The sequence below is a fragment of the Pteropus medius genome, unplaced genomic scaffold (assembly GCF_902729225.1).
Source record: "Pteropus medius unplaced genomic scaffold, Ma_sr-lr_union100, whole genome shotgun sequence".
Taxonomy (NCBI): Eukaryota; Metazoa; Chordata; class Mammalia; order Chiroptera; family Pteropodidae; genus Pteropus; species Pteropus medius.
The window spans coordinates 48,245,298-48,263,166 of record NW_024349800.1 but is presented as its reverse complement, the minus strand read 5'-3'; the positions used below and the strand labels follow the sequence as shown (position 1 = coordinate 48,263,166).

The 17,869-nt window shown below is 50.2% G+C and overlaps 1 protein-coding gene across 1 annotated transcript; it reads right to left on the bottom strand.

Moving 5' to 3' along the window:
- Positions 1-9,326: 9,326 nt before the first annotated feature.
- On the bottom strand, positions 9,327-17,560 carry PCARE (photoreceptor cilium actin regulator). The gene is made up of 2 exons (XM_039888129.1): positions 13,704-17,560; positions 9,327-9,533 (listed from the first exon to the last, which is right to left on the bottom strand). Exons 1-2 carry the CDS (start codon positions 17,393-17,395, stop codon positions 9,350-9,352), a joined length of 3,876 nt encoding a protein of 1,291 aa, XP_039744063.1. The 5' UTR covers positions 17,396-17,560; the 3' UTR covers positions 9,327-9,349.
- Between the last annotated feature and the right edge of the window lie 309 nt (positions 17,561-17,869).

Below are 17,869 nucleotides of genomic sequence, written 5' to 3'. Positions count from 1 at the left end.
GTCAGGAGATTAAATTTTCTGCTTGTCAAGATCCTATAGCTTTTCAGAATATTTCAGGACTTTTTTTTAGAACTACAGGAACCCAAAGACGTGAAGTCTGGCAGGGATTTCAAAGGCAGAAAGTAAGCTCAATGTCTTTGTCCTGTCTTCCTGCGTTCCTGTCCTGTCTTCCGAGTACATTTTCGAACCCAGAGCTTCTGTCCCCTGTGCTCTGCACCCACTCGCATGGTGGAGGTGTGTAAAACAACTGAAAACAGCCGAAAAGCAAAGACTAAATCTTTGCCTTGTTCTATTTTCCTTTGCTATTTCAGGTTTTAATCTAGTCCCCCGCAGCCCTGGGCTTTGGGCGATGCCCCTGGCGCAACCTTATTGGGGCTGGGCTGGGCTGGTTCTGGCACCTTGGGAAATTTCAATCTCAAAGGGTTTTCCGCGTTGTTACTTTTAAAACAGAGGGAAGTTAACGCCTTAGTAACCTGGGTCTGATTGTCTGATTGATAAAGATCGGAAAGGTCAACAAATGGCTCTAAGGCCACAAGCCAGCAAGAAACAGTACCTGGACTTGAGTCCAGCCCCTCTGACCCGAGTGCCTAGCCTCGGCCTTCATCCCCAACCCCAGGACACCCACAGGCTGCCAGGTGAGAGCTGTTGGGAGTGTCTGAAAGGATGGGGCCTAAAGGAAGGCCGGCGGTAGGAAACTAAGGGTGTCCTGGGGGCCAGGAGCGGGGCTTTGCTTGGCTGGGTGCGAGGCCAGGAACTCTACTTACCTAAGATGCTCCTGGGGATGGGAGTAGAGCCTCCAGTTATAGAAGATTCTCTCTCATTTGGGAACACGTGACTGCTTAGGACTTCCTTTCTCATCAATTGAAATTTTTGAGAGTTTAGAAAATTTTCCTACCGGCCCCACCTCTTATTTTCTCTGCGTGTTCTCCTACCTTCTATGCTCCAGAACCATCTGGTGAGATTCTGAAAGATACGGACGTCCGGGCCGCATTCCCAGGGATTGTGGTTCAGTGATTGGGGGTGGGCCGCAGGCAGCTGTCTTGTTTCCTTCTTTCTCTTTTCTCTGCCCTCTCTTTCTCTTCTTCTCTTCAAGTAATTCCCACGGGTGACCAGATTCTGAAACCACAGCAAAAACAAAGGTGTAGAAAAGTGGCAATGGCTTCGGCCCTCTAGGCTTCTGTCCTGCCAGCTCTCCTCACCCGGCAGCCTGTGGGTGTCCTGGGGTTGGGGATGAAGACCGAGGCTAGGCACTCGGGTCAGAGGGGCTGGACTCAAGTCCAGGTACTGTTTCTTGCTGGCTTGTGGCCTTAGATCCATTTGTTGACCTTTCCGATCTTTCTTTATCAATCCAGTGTGTGGATGGTGGCGAGATGACAATCATGCCCACTTCATTGGAGAGCTACTGCCAGATAATTGGGGTAAATTTTGTGGAAGTACTTATTGTCAGTACAAGAGCCCATAGAAGCCCTTGAACGTTGACCATCACTGTATTTTTGGGGGCGGGGCGGGTAGGAGGGTAGTCATTGCTTTAGGAGCAGCTATGATCAGGGTCTTGTGGTTTCTCCTGCCTTGGAGTTGAAAGAAGAATGTGCCTCGGGGCCTTGTGGGGCCTGAGGTCCACTGTCAGCCTGGCTGGGCTCCTTTCAGAGGGTAGAGCACTTTCAGCCCTCTCTGCTGGGAGCTGGGGCTCTTCTCACCGTTTGGGGGCCTGTCATCTCTCAATTGCCTTCCCTTTCTCCTCACTTGACATGTCCCTCAGCTGCGAAGTTTGGAAACTGCTCCAGGCAGCGCTTGCTTCCTCCCCATCCCCCACCCCCTCCTCTGGCTCAGCTGGAGGCAGAATGAATTGGAGGATTAAAAAACACTTTCTTGCTAAAGCATTTTCCTGTCATTATAACTCAGTTCTGTCATTAGGGAAGGAAAGGGAGAGACGATGAGAGTAGAGGATCGGCTGTTCTTCTGGTGATGGAGGGAGGAAGACGGAGATGAGGGGAGGGGCCAGCCTCTCAGCTGAGTGTCTGCAGTGTTCCCAGTCGGTCGTGCTTCTCAATGTCTCTTAAGGAAGATATTCTTCTCCCCATTTCCGGGTGCATCTCAGAGATGCTTCATAGGCTACTTCAGCCAGTGCGTGGGAACTACTGGGAATCTTGTTAAAGTGCTGATTCTGATTCAGCAGGTCTGGTGTGGGGTCCTGAGTTTCTGCATTTCAAAGAAGCCCTCAGGTGACTTTGATGTTGCTGGCCTGGCAGGGATCACATTGAGGGGAACAGACCCTACACACAGCTAGAAGTGACTAGAGCTTGGATCTGTGCTCAGGTTTGTTTGACGCCAAAGCCCCTGACCTCCTCCAGGGTACTCTGTGGTTCTGAGATATCCGCCCCCATCCCCCCAAAGGGTGTCAGTCGGAGCCCTGTGAGAGGACCAGGTGAAACCCCATGGTCTCCAGGAGTTAGTCTGGTTTCAGAGTTTTGCCCCTCAAAACTTCAGGGCAGAGAGGGTCCACTAGGTCTGCTCTGATCACTAAGGCATGCTGCAGACACTTGGCTGTCCACCCATGGCCCTGGTGGGGGTAGGATTGGTGCAGCAAAACAAAGACCACCCAGGTGAGGAAAGCCAGGACTTCATGCACAGCTTGCTATATATAGCAAAGGAGTCAGCCACAGTCACTTGTGTACTGGCAGAGACTCAAGGGCAGGTAGAAGAGTAAAAACGCTTTACAGAGGGAAAAAGGGAAGGCTGCAGGTGTGCCGTGATCAGAGGATGTTGGCATGGGGAAGGCACAGGCGCACTGCGGGCTGTGGCTGCTGGCAACAGCAGCACCCGTGGTGTTTGTTGAAGTACAGACCCCTAGGCCATACTCCAGACCTAATGAAGCAGGACCCTCTGTCATTCTTACAAATCCTCAAGGTTGAGAACCTCTGCTGCAGTCTCGATGCTCTCAGGGGTCGTTAGGTTCCCAGGCTAGCCCACACCTGGGAGTTAGCATCCCTCAGCCAATATTTCCCAAACGTGGTTGATGAAAACAATTGCTTGGGGAAGAGGTGGGGAGACAGGGCTGGGGTGTTGGTTAAACATTCAGATTCTTAATCTCAGCTGTAGATCTGTCCCTGGAAGAGGCATCTAAGAGTTTGCAAATCATCGAGCGGCCAGGTTATTCCTAAAATCAGGCAGGCTAGAGAAGCGGTGCCTGAAACACTTGTTTCCAGCTGGGCTCCAGGCCCACCTTGTGCAGACAGGCAGGGCACCATCACCTTGTGCTCACCAGGCGGGTGTTTCTGAGTCAGGGACACTTGGGGGTTCCGGTTGGTTCTTATCATTACTGGGGCTTATTTAGGGGGCTTTATGGCTTTCCGTATCCTGTCACCTGGTGTTTCAGTGAAGAAGGCTATAACATTTGAAGGTTTTGTTTTGTTTTAATCACGGCTTTATAATTACCTCCATGTGGGTTGACAGCTGTTATTAGCAGTCACTCACCTTGGGTTTGCCTTGAGAATTTTTATATCCAGAAAGTGATCCAGGCACCTTTGCGGCCATTAACTAAACAATAGCTTTAAAAAGTCACCAGGTTTTGTAAACACAGCCAATCCTGTTTCCTTTCAAAAGAGGAAAAAAAAGCTAGATAAATAATTTTCAGGAAGGTAATCTGTTTCCCAGGGTCTATATTTCCTCTCTGCCTCATTCACTGCTTATTACTGCTCTGGGGCACTGGCAATAAAGTGTAAGTATTGTCTCCTAAAGTGTCACCTGCCCCTGCAGGGGCTTCATGGCAATGAAGAACAAAGCTTTTTTTTTTTTTTTTTGAAAAGACTTAATTGCTTTAATTTTTTTCTTAAAAAATATTTTATATGTGCATGTGTGGGAGCAGTTAAGGTACATAAAGGGGATTATTATTTTTAAAAATTCTCTTAGATATTTTGTTTTGAGTTTCCATCCAAGCTAGTTTAAGAGAAATGGCTAAAATTACTGCTGGACTTTGGCTGAATGTGAAAAATAATTTCCTATTTGTAAATGTTGGAGTAAACTGAGAATTTCTTCCAAAGAAGGTTGTGGTGCCTTTTTCCATGGCTGTACCTCCCTCCTCAGTCGCCCCCTAAGAGCAATCTACTGCTCTCATTAGGTGTTAGAACCAAGGCTGGCCAGGGGCTAGGGGACCAGTTCTGACACTAGCTGGCAGTGTGTCTCTGTAGCAAGCAAGATATTTGACATTATTCTGCTTACATTTTTTTTTTATTTGTAAAAGATACTTTAAAAAAAAATGCTTCGTTCATCTTATAGGATTAAAAAAAAGATCTAATAAAAACAATGTGGACACTTGCATTTTCAAAAAGCAGTGTTGCACACAAAGAAAAGATATCATTATTAACTGTAGCCTCATCTCAGTAAAACCTGCTTTCTGAAGAAACTAAAGTCATTCCCACCATCTGACTGAGTCATTCCCACCATCTGACTGAGCCTCAATGGGGGGAATAAATGGGAGATTCCGAAGCTTAATTCGCTTTCTTGCATTTGGTATACTTGACACATGTAGTTGTGATTGCAAGGAAAATGTTTTAAAGTCTTTCCACTTTCAAAGACATGGAATACTTCGGAGATAGAAGTCAATTCGAGCTGAGTTTGGCAGCTGTTTTTAACTTTCTCTGAGAATCAAAATGTAGATCTGGAAGGAGGGGGACAGGTACTGAGTCGTTTTCTTAATCACAATCTTAAAAAAAAAAGTGCAGATGGCAGAGCCGAACATTCAAAACAAAAACATGGCTCAAAAGATGGGTTAGGAATGAAGCCAGGTCACAGAGTGGGGTGATGGAGGTGTCGGGCGTCAGCTCCTGTGTCCTAATTCTAACCATTCGGAGTGTGATCAACTCTGATTCCTGAGGGTGACCATCACATTGATCACGTCCCTCCTTCTTTCTTTCTTCTTCCTCCAATGTAGGTCCATCAGGTTTGCCTGTGGGCATTACCTGCATCCTGCTAGTGCCATCATTCCAGCCAAAACAGATAATGGTGACTCGTGTGCTAGGCTTCAGGGTGTCTGGAATTATAGCATTTAGAACCAGGGTTCCCAGACCAGTCAAATTCTATAGTCACCCGGTGCAGGGCCCACAGACTGCCCGTGAAGTTACTTTCTGAAGTCCGTGAGTGTCATCAAGCCAGCAGAGTTCAGGGTCCTCCGTAAAAGTGAGTTAGAGTGCTGAGCGAATTGTTTGCTCCTCTGCGTGTGTAATGCATCTTTAATTACATTTCATAAAAATGTCTGGATGGATTGATGGAGCTTTATTTAAACTTCAAGTAGGCACAGGGAGTAAAACAGTGCAGTATAACATGTTCTGTTAATGTAGGCTCAGAACACATTGACTTTATAGCAGTTCAGCAGAATCTTTGATGTGGGCTACTTAAAAAGATATTATCTTTGAAAAGCTTTCCTTTGAAAGATAGAGTGGGTGTTGGCAGGCTGGAAGCCGTCAACCAGATAATCAATTGACAAACATGTTGACACTTATACCATTCACTGTATGGGCTCCCCTGGTACATGTAAAACACTGGTTTATTTTAGAAAAAAAGAATACATTTCTCAAAATCCCTTTCATTCACCCTGTAGAGTTTTATGAGGGAAGTAGTGTCAAACATAAGCTCTTCATAATGAAAAAGAAGTCTCTTTGGTCTGTTTTCACTGAACTTTCTATCAACATGGATTATTTTAGGTTCTGATCTGGGTATATGATCTGAGGAAGGAAAATAGATACTGCTTTTAGCAAACAACTGCTCAGAGCTGCGCTGTGGAGGGAAGTTACAGTTCATTGTGAAGATTGCATTTATACCTGCAAAAAGCTATCACTGTTTCTCCAGGATATTATATTCGCTCTTTTTTTTTCCCCCCATGAATCCTTCTGATAGAAGAACCAGAAAATTGTGTTTTTTCCCTGGGGCTGAAAAAGATAAAGAGCTGGCTGAACACCTCCCTCTCTGCAGCTCTGGGGGTCTCCATGGGTGCGGAGGAGGAAGGCTGTAACCCCCAGAAAGATGTAGGTTCAAATAAGAATATGGGTGCAATATGTACCCCTGAAATGGATCTTCTGTGGTTGGCTCTCTTTTGTCTTCATACCCAACATTCCATCTTGGTTTCCAACCCTGTGAAGAAAAAGTGCAGACTCTTGAATCCTTGATGGGTTGAGTCTATCGGCGCAGTTAATTAAAAAAGACAAAACTAAACAAAAAAACCTGACCTCCCCTCTCCCTTGAGCACAGGAGGTGGATTGGGCTCAGCGAGGATGAGGTTCTTGGATGGAGGCGGGGAGGGTGGGTAAGAGGGACCCATCTGAGAAACTGTGGAGTTGGGCTTGGCCACCAGCAGCCACTGGCCACCAGCAGCCTGCTCTCCAAGGCAGAACCCAAGACATGGGTTTGAGAAAAGAAAAGGCCTGGTCTCCAGAAGGGCTGGAACTGAGCTGCTGCTGCCGCACAAGAGATCTGTTGTGATGGATTAAATTTCTTTTGTACATAGTCTAATGCACAAGTAATTTGGCTAAACCTGGTAGTTGGGACAGTAGCCAAAATAGCACATCTTTGACCCATCTTTGGCCATCTCGAAACTGCTTCGCCTTTGACCTTTATTGACTCTCAGCCCCTTGGCCTTAGCAACCCCTCCCCATCTGCCCCAGAGGAGCTGACTTGGGACTTTTGAGGCCTTTGAGGTCTTTGAGTTCTTGAGCAACCTGATGTCTACAGGAGCTAACTGTGCCTGCAGCCTGAGCCTGGAGGCTCCTGAGGCCCCTCATTACGTCACACATGGGGATACATGGCAGAGCCTAGCATGGTCCTGGCACAAGAAGGTGCTCAGTAAATGCGGAGGAGTGAGGGGGAGTCAGGAACTGCCCCACGGCTGATGGCAGGAGCCCTGGGAGCCCTGTATCTTCCCACTGCTGCCTGCAGCTCAGGGTGGTAGGGTCGGGGAGGGAGTGTTGGCTGATGCTCAGGAGCCTGGCTTGGCAGAGGGGGAAGTTTTTCATCTCAGAGAGCCTCTTGCCAGGCTCATGGAGGACAGCAGTGGTTCATTCCAAACTCTTCTAGGATGTTCTTTCTAATGCTGACTTCTTTTATGACATAACATGCTGTCAAGCTCTTGGATGCCCATTTCTAGCTCCCATTGCTGCAGCTGGGTGCACTCAGCCCCCACCTATACATTCATGCCAGCCTCAAACCTCTAGGATGAGGCCCTCTTAGGGGGGATCCTGGGCTAGAGACTCAGCCTCACTTCCCCTTCCTGTGGACCTGACTCCTGCTTCTTTCCTGGTTCCAGTCACTAGACTTTTATCGTCCCTGTGGTTGCGCCCCTGTGCTGTATCCCAGCTTCACCATCCGCGTCACTGTCCAGTCTCCCTGCTGCTGGGGTTCTGCTTTGTTTCCTCGGACCTCCAGGAAGTCTGTCTCTGAACCCCAGCACAGGGCAGGACCCACTTTCCGACCAGTCCTTTTGCTGGGAGCTGGGTCTCTCCATACTGCTTGCTTTCTGCACGCCCGCTCAGCGCCCAGCCGCCCCAGTAACCCCACCCCCCACCCTTGTTACCCACTCTGCAGGCCTAACCAGGTAGGCAGACTGCTCAGCTCTATGTCAAGCAAGTTTCCTAAACCTGCTGTTCTCACACAATTACCTCAGCCCTGCCCTGCCTGGGCAGCTGGACTCCCTCCCATTTCCCGCCGCCCAGGCAGTTCCCAGGGTCTACCCACCCACCCGAGGGTGGGGCTGGGCCCGAGAACCGGCCCTGTTGCTGCCTGAGTTCTGCTCTCAGGATGAGTGCAGCTACGGAGCAAACGTGAGCATACAGCTGGGTGCGCACACACATTTCCCCGTGGGGGCTGGTTGTGGGCCCTCTTGGTAGTTTGATCCCTGTTCCATGGGTTCTTTGGAGAGATGACCCCTGTCACTCATATTTTAATGATTGGTCAAGTTAAGGTGAGATTTATTTACTTGAACACATGGCCTATCCCGGGGGAGGTAGTTTCGGCTTAGGACCCAGTTTAACACGTTCTCGAGTCATGATCTATTTCAACAAGAAAGGACTTGTACTATATAATTTCCCCAAACTTAAACATTCAGCTTTGCCGCAGATCTGGAGGGCTGCCCCTTCGCTGTACCCCGTGGGTGAGAATTCTTGTCTCATGACAACCCACTGAGCCGGCATTGAATCACCCAATGACTGCAAATTCTTTTCTAAATAGAAAGCACTCCACAGCCTCCAGTGGAAAAATTCCAAGATCTGCATCAAATATCTAGCTCGTTGCGGGCAGAAGCCCGTTTTGGGCACCAACGACCATTCATTCCTCACTTCATTTTCAACACCAGCAGAAGTTCTGCAGGTGACCCGGATAAAGGTAGCCGAGAAGCCCCTGGGAGAGTTTGTATGTCTGCACCTTACCCCCACCGCCCTGCCTCCTGAGCTCCAGCCCCCATGGGGCATGGAGAATAAGCTGCCTTGTTTGGGAGGCTTGGTTGGGCCCACTCAGTCTGAGAGGCATGTGGACGCGTGGGACAGAGCGCTTGAGACGCGCCTCGGAGACACGCTTAGCCTGAGCGGCGGCTTGACTGAGAGACAGGGCTGGAAGTTTTGCATTTAGGGCTTTGGTGCTGAGCTGGGAAAGGAAGAGAAAGAGGGTGGGTGGGATTGTGTGTCTTAATTCCACCTCAGTCTTCTCATCTCTGGAGCAATTAGCTTCTAAACAAAGCTCTTATTAGGGCCTTGCATTCTGTGTCAGTATTCAACCTTAAAAAAACAAAGGTTTCCAACCATTTGTACAAGTACGTATGCTTTAGGCAGATGGAGTAATAGAATACTAATGGGCAATGACATGTAATGAAAAACAATAGATTCTAGTGCCTACACAACTGTTCACATTTTTGCTCTGTTCTCTTCCTAGCTGTGTGACCTCAGGCAAGTCACTGGGTAGGTTGAGGGGGTGGTGCTTTGGTTTCCTTACCTGCAAAGCCAGGAGAGTGCTATCTCCTTCATTTATTTTTGTGAGGATGAAATGATTTCGTGGAGCTAACCCAGGTGGCCCATCAAGCATGCGATAAACACATTTTTCCTCTAAATTAAGGCCAGTAGTTGAAGGATTAGAGTGTCATTGTGGAGTCCAAAGTTATAGTTGATCTTTGACCTCCAAGGCAAACCAGGAGCTGGGACTGAAAACAGCGATTGTTTAGTATTGAGCAGAACTGCTAGGAAGTGCACCTTCCAGGCCTTTCCAGGACACCTCAGGAGTTTGGTTGGCCCTCAATCTACAGGGCAGCCTGACACTTGGCTGTCACCCTTTGCCTTCTGGGGTGACTGGCATTAGTGCGACTCCGTTGGCCACTCTATCCGGCCACTTTCTTCTTCTGGGGCTTGTCCTGCGTGCGGCTGGCGCTGGCCTCCCGTTGCAGCCCATGGCCCAGCACGCAGAGCTCTGGGGCAGAGGCACTCCTGCCACCATCCTTCAATTCTGGGGCACCGGGGCTGCTCCACAGCTCTGTGTCCTTCCTGAGGCTCTCCTCACTGCTGCTGCCAAGAGAGAGGACAAACACAAATCACACACTCCTCTGCCGTTCCTCTGAGCCCCTCCCCTGCTCTTCATTCTGCCTCTTTCCCTCCCAGTCTTGTCCTACCCACAGGCCTGTTGAACCCCTGGTGCCAGACCCCTGCCTTTCTGTATCAAGTTTGCCTGGCTGGTGCTGTCCTCGCGCGTGCCTGCTGTGGCTGGGAACTGTGGGAGCCGAGCTCCTGGCATTTCGGCCGACAGGTTGAGTCCTGTTCTTCCTCTCACGTCCAGGATGCCTGCTGCTCTGAACAAAGCCGCTCCCTCAGGAGTTCTAAGAGCTGGCCTTTATTTTGTTTTGTTTTTAAAACGCTTGTTATTTAATAAAGGGCTAGGCTCAGCTAGTTGAATTAAAAACAACACCAACAATAACAGCAAAAAAAAACAAAACAAAACAAACAAACGAAAAAACCCTGCTTTGCTCAGTTTCCACCCTCTTCCTGAATGGAATAAAATGGAAACTGCTCGACCCAGGCCTGGCATTTGGCTAAAACAGACCTTCCCTGCTGCTGAGTGGTACGGTGAGAAGGGTTTTGAGCAGGGAGAGACACCCAGTGTGTGCTGGGTGTGCAGAATGAAGGGTGGTCACAAGCATGGAACAAGCTTCACCCAGAAGGGGAACCAGCTCAGAAAGCCACACTGGCTGTGTGCTGGCAGGTGAGGCATACAATACTGCATGGAGGCTGCAATCTGGTTGTCTGGGTTCAAATCCTGGCACTTCCACTTACCAGCTGTGTGAGCTGTAGCATGTTAATTAACCTCTCTGTTTACTTCTTTGTAAAATGGAGATAATAGTACCCATCTCATAGGGCACTCAAAGGTATCAATATTGGATGAAGCCTGTAAAACTCTTAGCATGTTAACTACTATGTGATCAGCGCTCAATAAACGGCAAGCTGTCACTCTGGTGCTGCTTTTTGGCATGAATGGGAATTCACACCTAGAAAGGACCCCTAGGAGCACCCTTTCATAACCCAGGTAGGTGGGCACTTGAGGGTCAGAGCCTCTCAATCAGTCACCTCGGGGCCAAGATTGGACCCAGCTCCCCACATGCACAGACCAGAAGGTCATTCTCTCTGCCTGTGACAGCACGTTCTTTACTATTCCATGAGTTCTACTGTGGCAGGAAGGGGGTTGACGGGGTGAGCACTGAGACTGGCATATATACATGATTTTCAGGAAGCGAGGGGCCCAGTATGGTACTCAGAGCCAGTCTCATCCGTGTCAGCCTCTGGCCCTATCACAGGTCACTGAAGGACTCAGAGTGATTTGTAGGCCACAGCTCCCTCCTTACTTCTTCTCCCTGTACCCCTGGAACAGGGAAAGGCATATGCAGGATGCACTTTCTCCATGACCCTTTGCTGCTCCCCAAGCTGGCAGGCATGGAAGGGGCGTGCTCAGAGGAAAGGCTATGGCATGCGCTGTCAGTGGAGGCTGACCCCGAGGTCTGACAAATGATTTGGTCCTAGAACTGCATCTTTCCCAACCTCAACCAGGTTTCACATCCAGGTTTCACAACTAGGTGATGCTCAGGCTAGGAGGTCTATTTTCTGGTTGCCACCCTGTGGCTGTAGTTTCCACCTGACCCTAGAACTGTTTGGGAAGGCAACCTGCCCAGGTAGCCTGATCTGGGGTATGGGGGTGGGGTCTGCAGACAGCCCCTGCTTGGGTGGTCCTGTTCCAGCAAGGACTAAAAAAGGCATTTAGGGGAGAAAATCTAGACCCTTCTTGAATGCTCACAGTGCTCTAGGATGCTGAGACCTAGAGGCTGGCACCTCCGCCGGGGGATCAACACGTAAATAACAGTCGACGCTCAGAACTGAGTTTCCTGGGTAAGCCTGCAAGGACCGCTCCCAGTCCTCTGGGCCCCAAGGTTGGAGGATATAAATTTCATTTTTTTCTATAAGAGGGGCTCCTGCCTACCACGGATAACCGGAAGGGAGTCAACACCAGCAGCAGGCCGGTTCATGCTGCAAGTCGGCCTCTGCCGCAAGATATGATGGGTGTGGCTGTGTCCTTGCTGGGGGAAGTGGCCTGTTCTGAGCAGTTTCTGCTTCTCTGGCACTGGCTTGTTGGCTTGTTGCACGATCAGTTCCCTGGTATGGTTTCCCATATGCAGAAAAAAAAATACTTGTCATCTACAGAGTGGAAAACGCTCAGTGTTCTTACTGGTGTGCTTCTGCTCCCAGACGTCAACCTTACAGGTTTGGGGGTGGGGGTGGGAGGATGGGGAATGAGCATTTTCTCATCACATTCATCACATATGCAGTTTCACAGTTGGGGGTGGCTCAGAGGTGTGGTCTTGCCAGGAGACAGGGGAATGGGTGCGAGTCATTATGTGACCTTCCCTGTGACCTTGGGAAAGCTCCTATTTAAGAATCCTCCTCTCTCTTTCAAGCTACAAGTCCTCCCCCAGCCCCCCAATCTCTCCAAATACTGAGATTCAGGACATAAACCAAGCTTTTAGGCTAAGCTCTTCTGAGGGAGAGCCTGAGAACAGGGCGTTATTTTCTTCTTGAACAATTTTATGTTGCTTTATTATTGTTCCTGCTGTTTTAAAATGTTAGTGGTTTTAATTAATGCCGTTTTATTGTCCCTGTTCTCTCTAGCTCTTCTCCTGAAGGGCACAGTTTTAGAAATCTAATAACTGAATAAGTGGCTAGTGTGAAGAATAATGCATTAACATTTATAGAGGTTCTCAGATGAAAGGCACCGTGCTGTAGGAAGCTCATTTCGGATTTAAGAAAAGAGCAATGTTACATTAAGATTTTTGCAAAAATAATCAATACTTCATTTCTTTCAAGTGGCTGGGGAAGTTTATATAACTATAATAATGCACAACTTTCCCAAGATAACATCTTTATTTAAAATTGACTGCCGAATTCTTTGTAAAAAAAATGACCATTTATGCCTCAACAGATTGTGAAGTCTGTAACACGTATCACACTGGCAGAAATTAACGGCTGATTTACACAGTCGTGGACAATGCAAACACCAGCAAGGACTGGTGCTGGTCGAGCTTTGTCTGATCTGGTATCAAGACACAGTGATAAGAGTTCTTCTTTAATAGGCCTCCGATTTACAGTTTTTTCCCTATGCTACAATTCTGGAAAAGACACATTTCTGCATATTCTCTGTAAAATAACCGCTTGAGCATACAAGTCCTTTCAGTGCTCAGGCAGGCTATACTTTGACTCCTGGCCCATGGCAGCCACGTGCCCAGGCCCGTCTATATAGCTGGGCCAACACGTGCAAGTCAGTTGGCTTCATGAGAAAGCATACTTGGAACTCAGTTTGCCCAAAGGCAAGGATAGAAACCCTTCCACCTGAATTCTGGTGCTTGGTGCTCATGAAGAGTCTTGTTCTTACTTTCCATACTTCTGAAGGGAGAGGTGGAGATGAGGCTGGGTTGGATCAATGGGGTAGGCACTGGGGGAATGGGGCAACCAAATATTTACATTCCACACCTCCAGGACCAGCCACTCCCAAAGCACGTCCCCTGGGTGTCCCTAAAACACTTTCAAGGGGTCTATGAGGTCGAAACTATGTTCATAATAATACTAAGATGTTATTTGCCCTTTTCACTCATTCTTTGACCAATGTCGAGTGGAGTTACTGTCAACCTGATGTGTGACATCACAACAGGTTGATGACAGCAGCAGATCTGAGAATCCAGCTGTCTTTCTGTGAAACCAGACGCACTAAAGAGATTTGCAAAAATATAAGACGGTGCCACTCTTTGCACTAATATTTTTGTTGTGGAAAATAAATATAGTTAAATTTCATAAGAATGTATTATTTCTGTTAACATATAATAGAGCCATTTTTGTTTTTTAAAATTAATAAATATTTCAAAGATTTCTTAATATTAATTTTTTTTAACATAGTAAGAAGTGATAGATGCAACCCACCTACACAATTAAATCTCTTTTTAATTAAAATCTTTCTCAGGAACTTGAAATGAGTGTCAGATGAAAGCGTAGTTCCTCTAGGTTTTGGGGGGACATTCCTAGACCCCTTTTTCCAACCGCCTCTTCCCTTGGAGCACAGTTTGAAAGCTACTGACTCAGATGATCCTAAGGGTCCTTCAGCTCTATTCCAATAACTGAGGTCCATGGCGCAAGGACCGTCCTTACCTGCTCTGGCCAAGGTGGGGTTCACAAGCATTGCTGGTGGCTCCTGGGACAGACGGGCGAAGGCGGACACCTGGCTGGCGGTCAAAAACTGTCCTCCTGACGAAGGGCTGAGGGTTGAGGGCACACAGAGCCATTCCTTGTTGTGAGCCCACCCTCAGTCGTGGTCCTGAGCTGCTCCTCCAGCATCCTGTGGGAGTCCCACGAGGGCCTCCAGTTTCATGTGGCAGAGATGGGGAGCGTGGCCGGGCTGTTGAGAATGGCGATTTAGCTTCAAACAGAGAGGAGGTAGCTGGGCAAAATAGGGAACACGAGTTCCCAGACGCTTTGGCTGCGGCTGCCGGACTGTCTTCAGAGTCTCCTGTCTCCTTGGGGCCCTGAGGCGGGGATACTGGGGGTGATGGGGAGGGGCCAGAGGCAGGCGAACTTGCTTCTGCGTGCTGGGTAGGGGAGCTGGAGACCTTGCGCTGAGCCAGGGGGCTCTCTGGGAGAGGGCTGGGCAGCTCGTGCTGGGGTGGTGGGGAAGCTCCTTTCTTCACTGCTGCAGGACTCGCCAGAGGGCTGAGCGTTGGGCTGGGGGACCCAGGCACAGAGGGGCCAGCTGGCTGGTCAGGTTTGTGAGAGGAGGGCAGGCCTGGGTGCTTCTTGTCTGCTCTGGGTGCCCAGTGTGCCCTTGTGGGGGAGGCCTTCCTGACCAGTTGGGGGTTTCTCTCTGGGCTCTGCTTTGGGGTCTCAGGAGAAAGTGTCCCTTGAGTTGGTCTGGGCATGCTGAGTTCCAAGGTTCTATTCTGTCTAGATGTGTGGCTGCCATGGTGCCAGGGGATTGCTCTCTGGGGCTGCTTGGAGAGGCTGGCGGCCCTGTTCGCTCGCGCCTGACTCTGAGCCCCGCCGCCCTCCACCTCTGGGTTTCTGCTGGTTGGCAGGTGGTTGAGGTCCAAGGCCAGCTTTCCAGGATCACAGCCACTCTTGCTGCTCCCTGGCCCTGTGCTGTGGGGCCTAGTGGAGGTGGCACTGGTCCTGCTGGGCAGCAGGTCAGTGGGGCTCATGGAGGCTCTTAGCTTTGGGGAAGCCCACGTTCTCCGGGCAGGGCCAGCTCCTCCCAGCTCTGGCATGTGGGCCCTGCCGGGGCAGCTTCCTGCTGGCTTACTGCTTTCAGGGGGCTCCAGAGAAGTGAATGATTTGTCCATCAGGATTTCCAGAGGCGGTGGAGGGAGGTGCTCTGGGTCCTCCTCCACGTCACTGTTAAAATCCTCACTCTTGGATGCCTCTGCTGTCAGCAGAGGGGGAAAGGTAGTAGCTAAGGGCCTCCAGCCTGGGTCCCCCAGGGGAGATCCCCTGCCTGCTGCTGGAGAAATTCGGGGCTTTGGATACAAAGGAGCAAGCCCCCTATAAATGGGAAATCTGGGAGGCATGATGGGGACCCCCCACTTCCTGAGACAGGGGCTTGGCCCAAAGTCCTTGGACTCCCCCAGTGTCCTCAGACCCTCAGTGGGACTGAAAGTTTCAATGAGTTTCTTGACAGACATTCTGGTGGGATGGCCTCTGACGTCCCAGTCCGTGGCCTCGGGAGCCTTGCCGGCCTTCTCCTCTGACGAGATGGCGTTTGGAAGCCCCTCTGCTTTCTCCTGCCAGGGCTGTTCACCCTCAAGGCGGGGACTGCATTTCTGCAAAATGCTCTTGTCCTGACTTGGCAAAATGCTGAAGTTCTTGGTGAGGGATGCCTTCAGCTTGCTGATGGTGCTGCTCGGGGCGACCCTGCACTGGTTGTGCAGCCTCAGAGATGCTGCTCTGGGCTGCAGAACCTGCTCCTGGCTCCGCCCCTGCCGATGTGCGCCCAGGGCGTAGAACACCTCCAGCCGCTGGCCGAGGTCTCTCTGGACCTTCTGCAGCTCCTGGAGGGTGGGCTCCTCCATGCGGCCCTTAAGACATGCCTCTGACTGGGACCTCCTCTGCCTCTCGGGGGTCCTTCTGCTGCCACTGACTGAGCTAGGTCTCGGTGGGACCACTGTCCTCTCTTCCTCCTCAGCCCAGTCCTGGTGTTGGGAGGGCACAGGGACAAACTTGATCCTTTCGCTGATTGCTTCCTTCATCTTCAGAATCATTTCCTGGGACTGGGAGCTCCTAAACCTTCTGGGGTGTGGCTGAAATGGGCTTTCCGGGCCAGCAGGTGAAGACCTCGGCCTTGGCTGGAAATCGTCTTCCTCTTCCTTCGAGCTGCTGTCCTCCCCTTCACTGAGGGATGGAATACTCGTCCACCTGGAGCCTTTAGAAAGATGTGCTTCCTCTGAGATCTCGGGCCCAAAGGAGTCACATGGAGTGCTCTTGCCCCACCCCAGAGGCCTGGAGGTAGTATTTTCTGGGCCCGTGCTGCAGGGGCCTGGGCTCCCTGATCCTCTCTGTGGTGCTGGCTGAACTTTTGCCATTGGAGGCCTTGAGAGTGGGCAGTCTTGGGGTCTGTCTGAACCCATCCAAAATGGACTTTGCTGCCAAGTATGTCCCGACAGCCTGGCTTCCACCATGGGTGAAATTCCCTGCCTTGATTCTGCAGGCTCCGACCCTAAGTCCCAGCTGGCTTGCTTGCACAGCTTGTCCACCAGGTGCACGGACTCACTGTCGGCACCAATGCCACTGTCCTCGGAGCACAAGGGTAGACCCTGCACCCTAATGTCACTGTGGCCACTTGCCAAGCTCTCCAGCTGCCCCAGAGCCCTTAGGAGGTGTTCATCCATACCCCTCTTCATGCTCAGTTTACTTCCCAAGTGGCTTGCGGTGGCTTGGAGGTAGCTGCTGGAGCCCTCCAGGAAGCTGCTAGTGACTGAGGCCACAGTGCCACTGAGCACCTGCAGCCTGCTGACTGTGTACTGCAGAAGCTGTTGCAGGAGATCTGGCTGCTCCCCAGCCTCTCCTTTCCTCAATGGCCCAGCCAGATCCTCCCTAACTTCCTGGAGAAGCACTTCCCCATCCTTGGAGATCTCCCCCAAGAGCTGGTTGACCTCATCAAAGCACAGCAGCAGGAAGCTGACCATGGGCTGCAGCAGCTCCTGGGTCTGGGTGGCCTGATGTGAGAGGCTCAGAATCGCTTCGAATTTGAAGAGGCAGGAGTGCAGATAGGTGTAAGCGTGCTGGTGGGCCTTCACCAGGGGCTCGGGAAAGTCCACTTTGCCTTCAGACCCCTGAGCAGGGAGGGTGGTTTGGCAGCAGTGGCCCTGTTTGCCTGACCTGTGGCATCTCGGCTTCCTTTCCCATTTGGAGGTCTCCTGGGTATTACTTTCTTCACTCTCTTCCCCAGAAAAGGCTGTCCCTTGTGATCCACAGGAGCTCTGTGTCTTGAATGGAATGTCCTTAGCCATGTGGCTTTGTGATTTGTTCAGCTGAGATGGGGTGGTTTTGGTTTCTGTGATCAGTCCTTCCAGATCTTTCCTTTTGCCTGCAGTGGGCTCTTTTGTGAGCTGACAGGGACCTTTAGTCATGGTTTGGGTCCATTTGGGACCTGGCTGTGCCTCTGCTGGCCTCTGCTCCTGGGACAAGCACCCCCCAGAGTCATAGCAGGTGGAGCCTTGAACCAGCAAAGGGATGGAACGTCTTTCACTGCTTCTCTGACCTTCTGGCAGAATCGCTTTAGGCTTTTTAAAAAACTGGATGCCACTCTTAGCCACGCTGTTAACAATGTCGCTGTGAGAAGGTGTACACCCCATGATTTCAGCTTAGTCATCTCTCGCCTGCAAACTTCATAATTTCCAGAGAATCATATTTGAAATAGGAACAAAAGGCAGTCTTACTAGTCCATCCAGGAGATTTCCAAGGAGAATCCTTTGAAGTCCGTGGTGTCATGTTTTCAACTTGGAAATAGCTTTCTTTACTTCCCCGGCCCCACCATGTAGAGGTAGCAGCGCCTGTCGTCCTGTTGTTCTAAGTTTTGAAGCATCTGCTGTTTGTGAGCAGCAGGGCAATTGTACAAGACCTCAGTCTCGTGGATTAGGGGCCTGCGTTTTGCTTGTGTCCTGACAGATGTGGATGGCAAGTGGCACTTTAAGCCTATTAGGTTAATCATGCCCTAGCCAGTCAGCACTCACAGTGTGTTCTAATATAGAACTTCTCAGCATTTACTATCTTGGGAAGCGGATTATTTTTGCACGTGCTTATGCTTTTAATTCTGTTCAGACGCCTGC

Coding starts and splice junctions, on each gene's coding strand:
- PCARE (XM_039888129.1), bottom strand. CDS start 17,395: ATGGGGTGTACACCTTCTCACAGCGACATTGTTAACAGCGTGGCTAAG. Junction 9,534..13,703: donor CCCCACCTTGGCCAGAGCAG/GTAAGGACGGTC, acceptor CTCTCTTGGCAG/CAGCAGTGAGGAGAGCCTCA.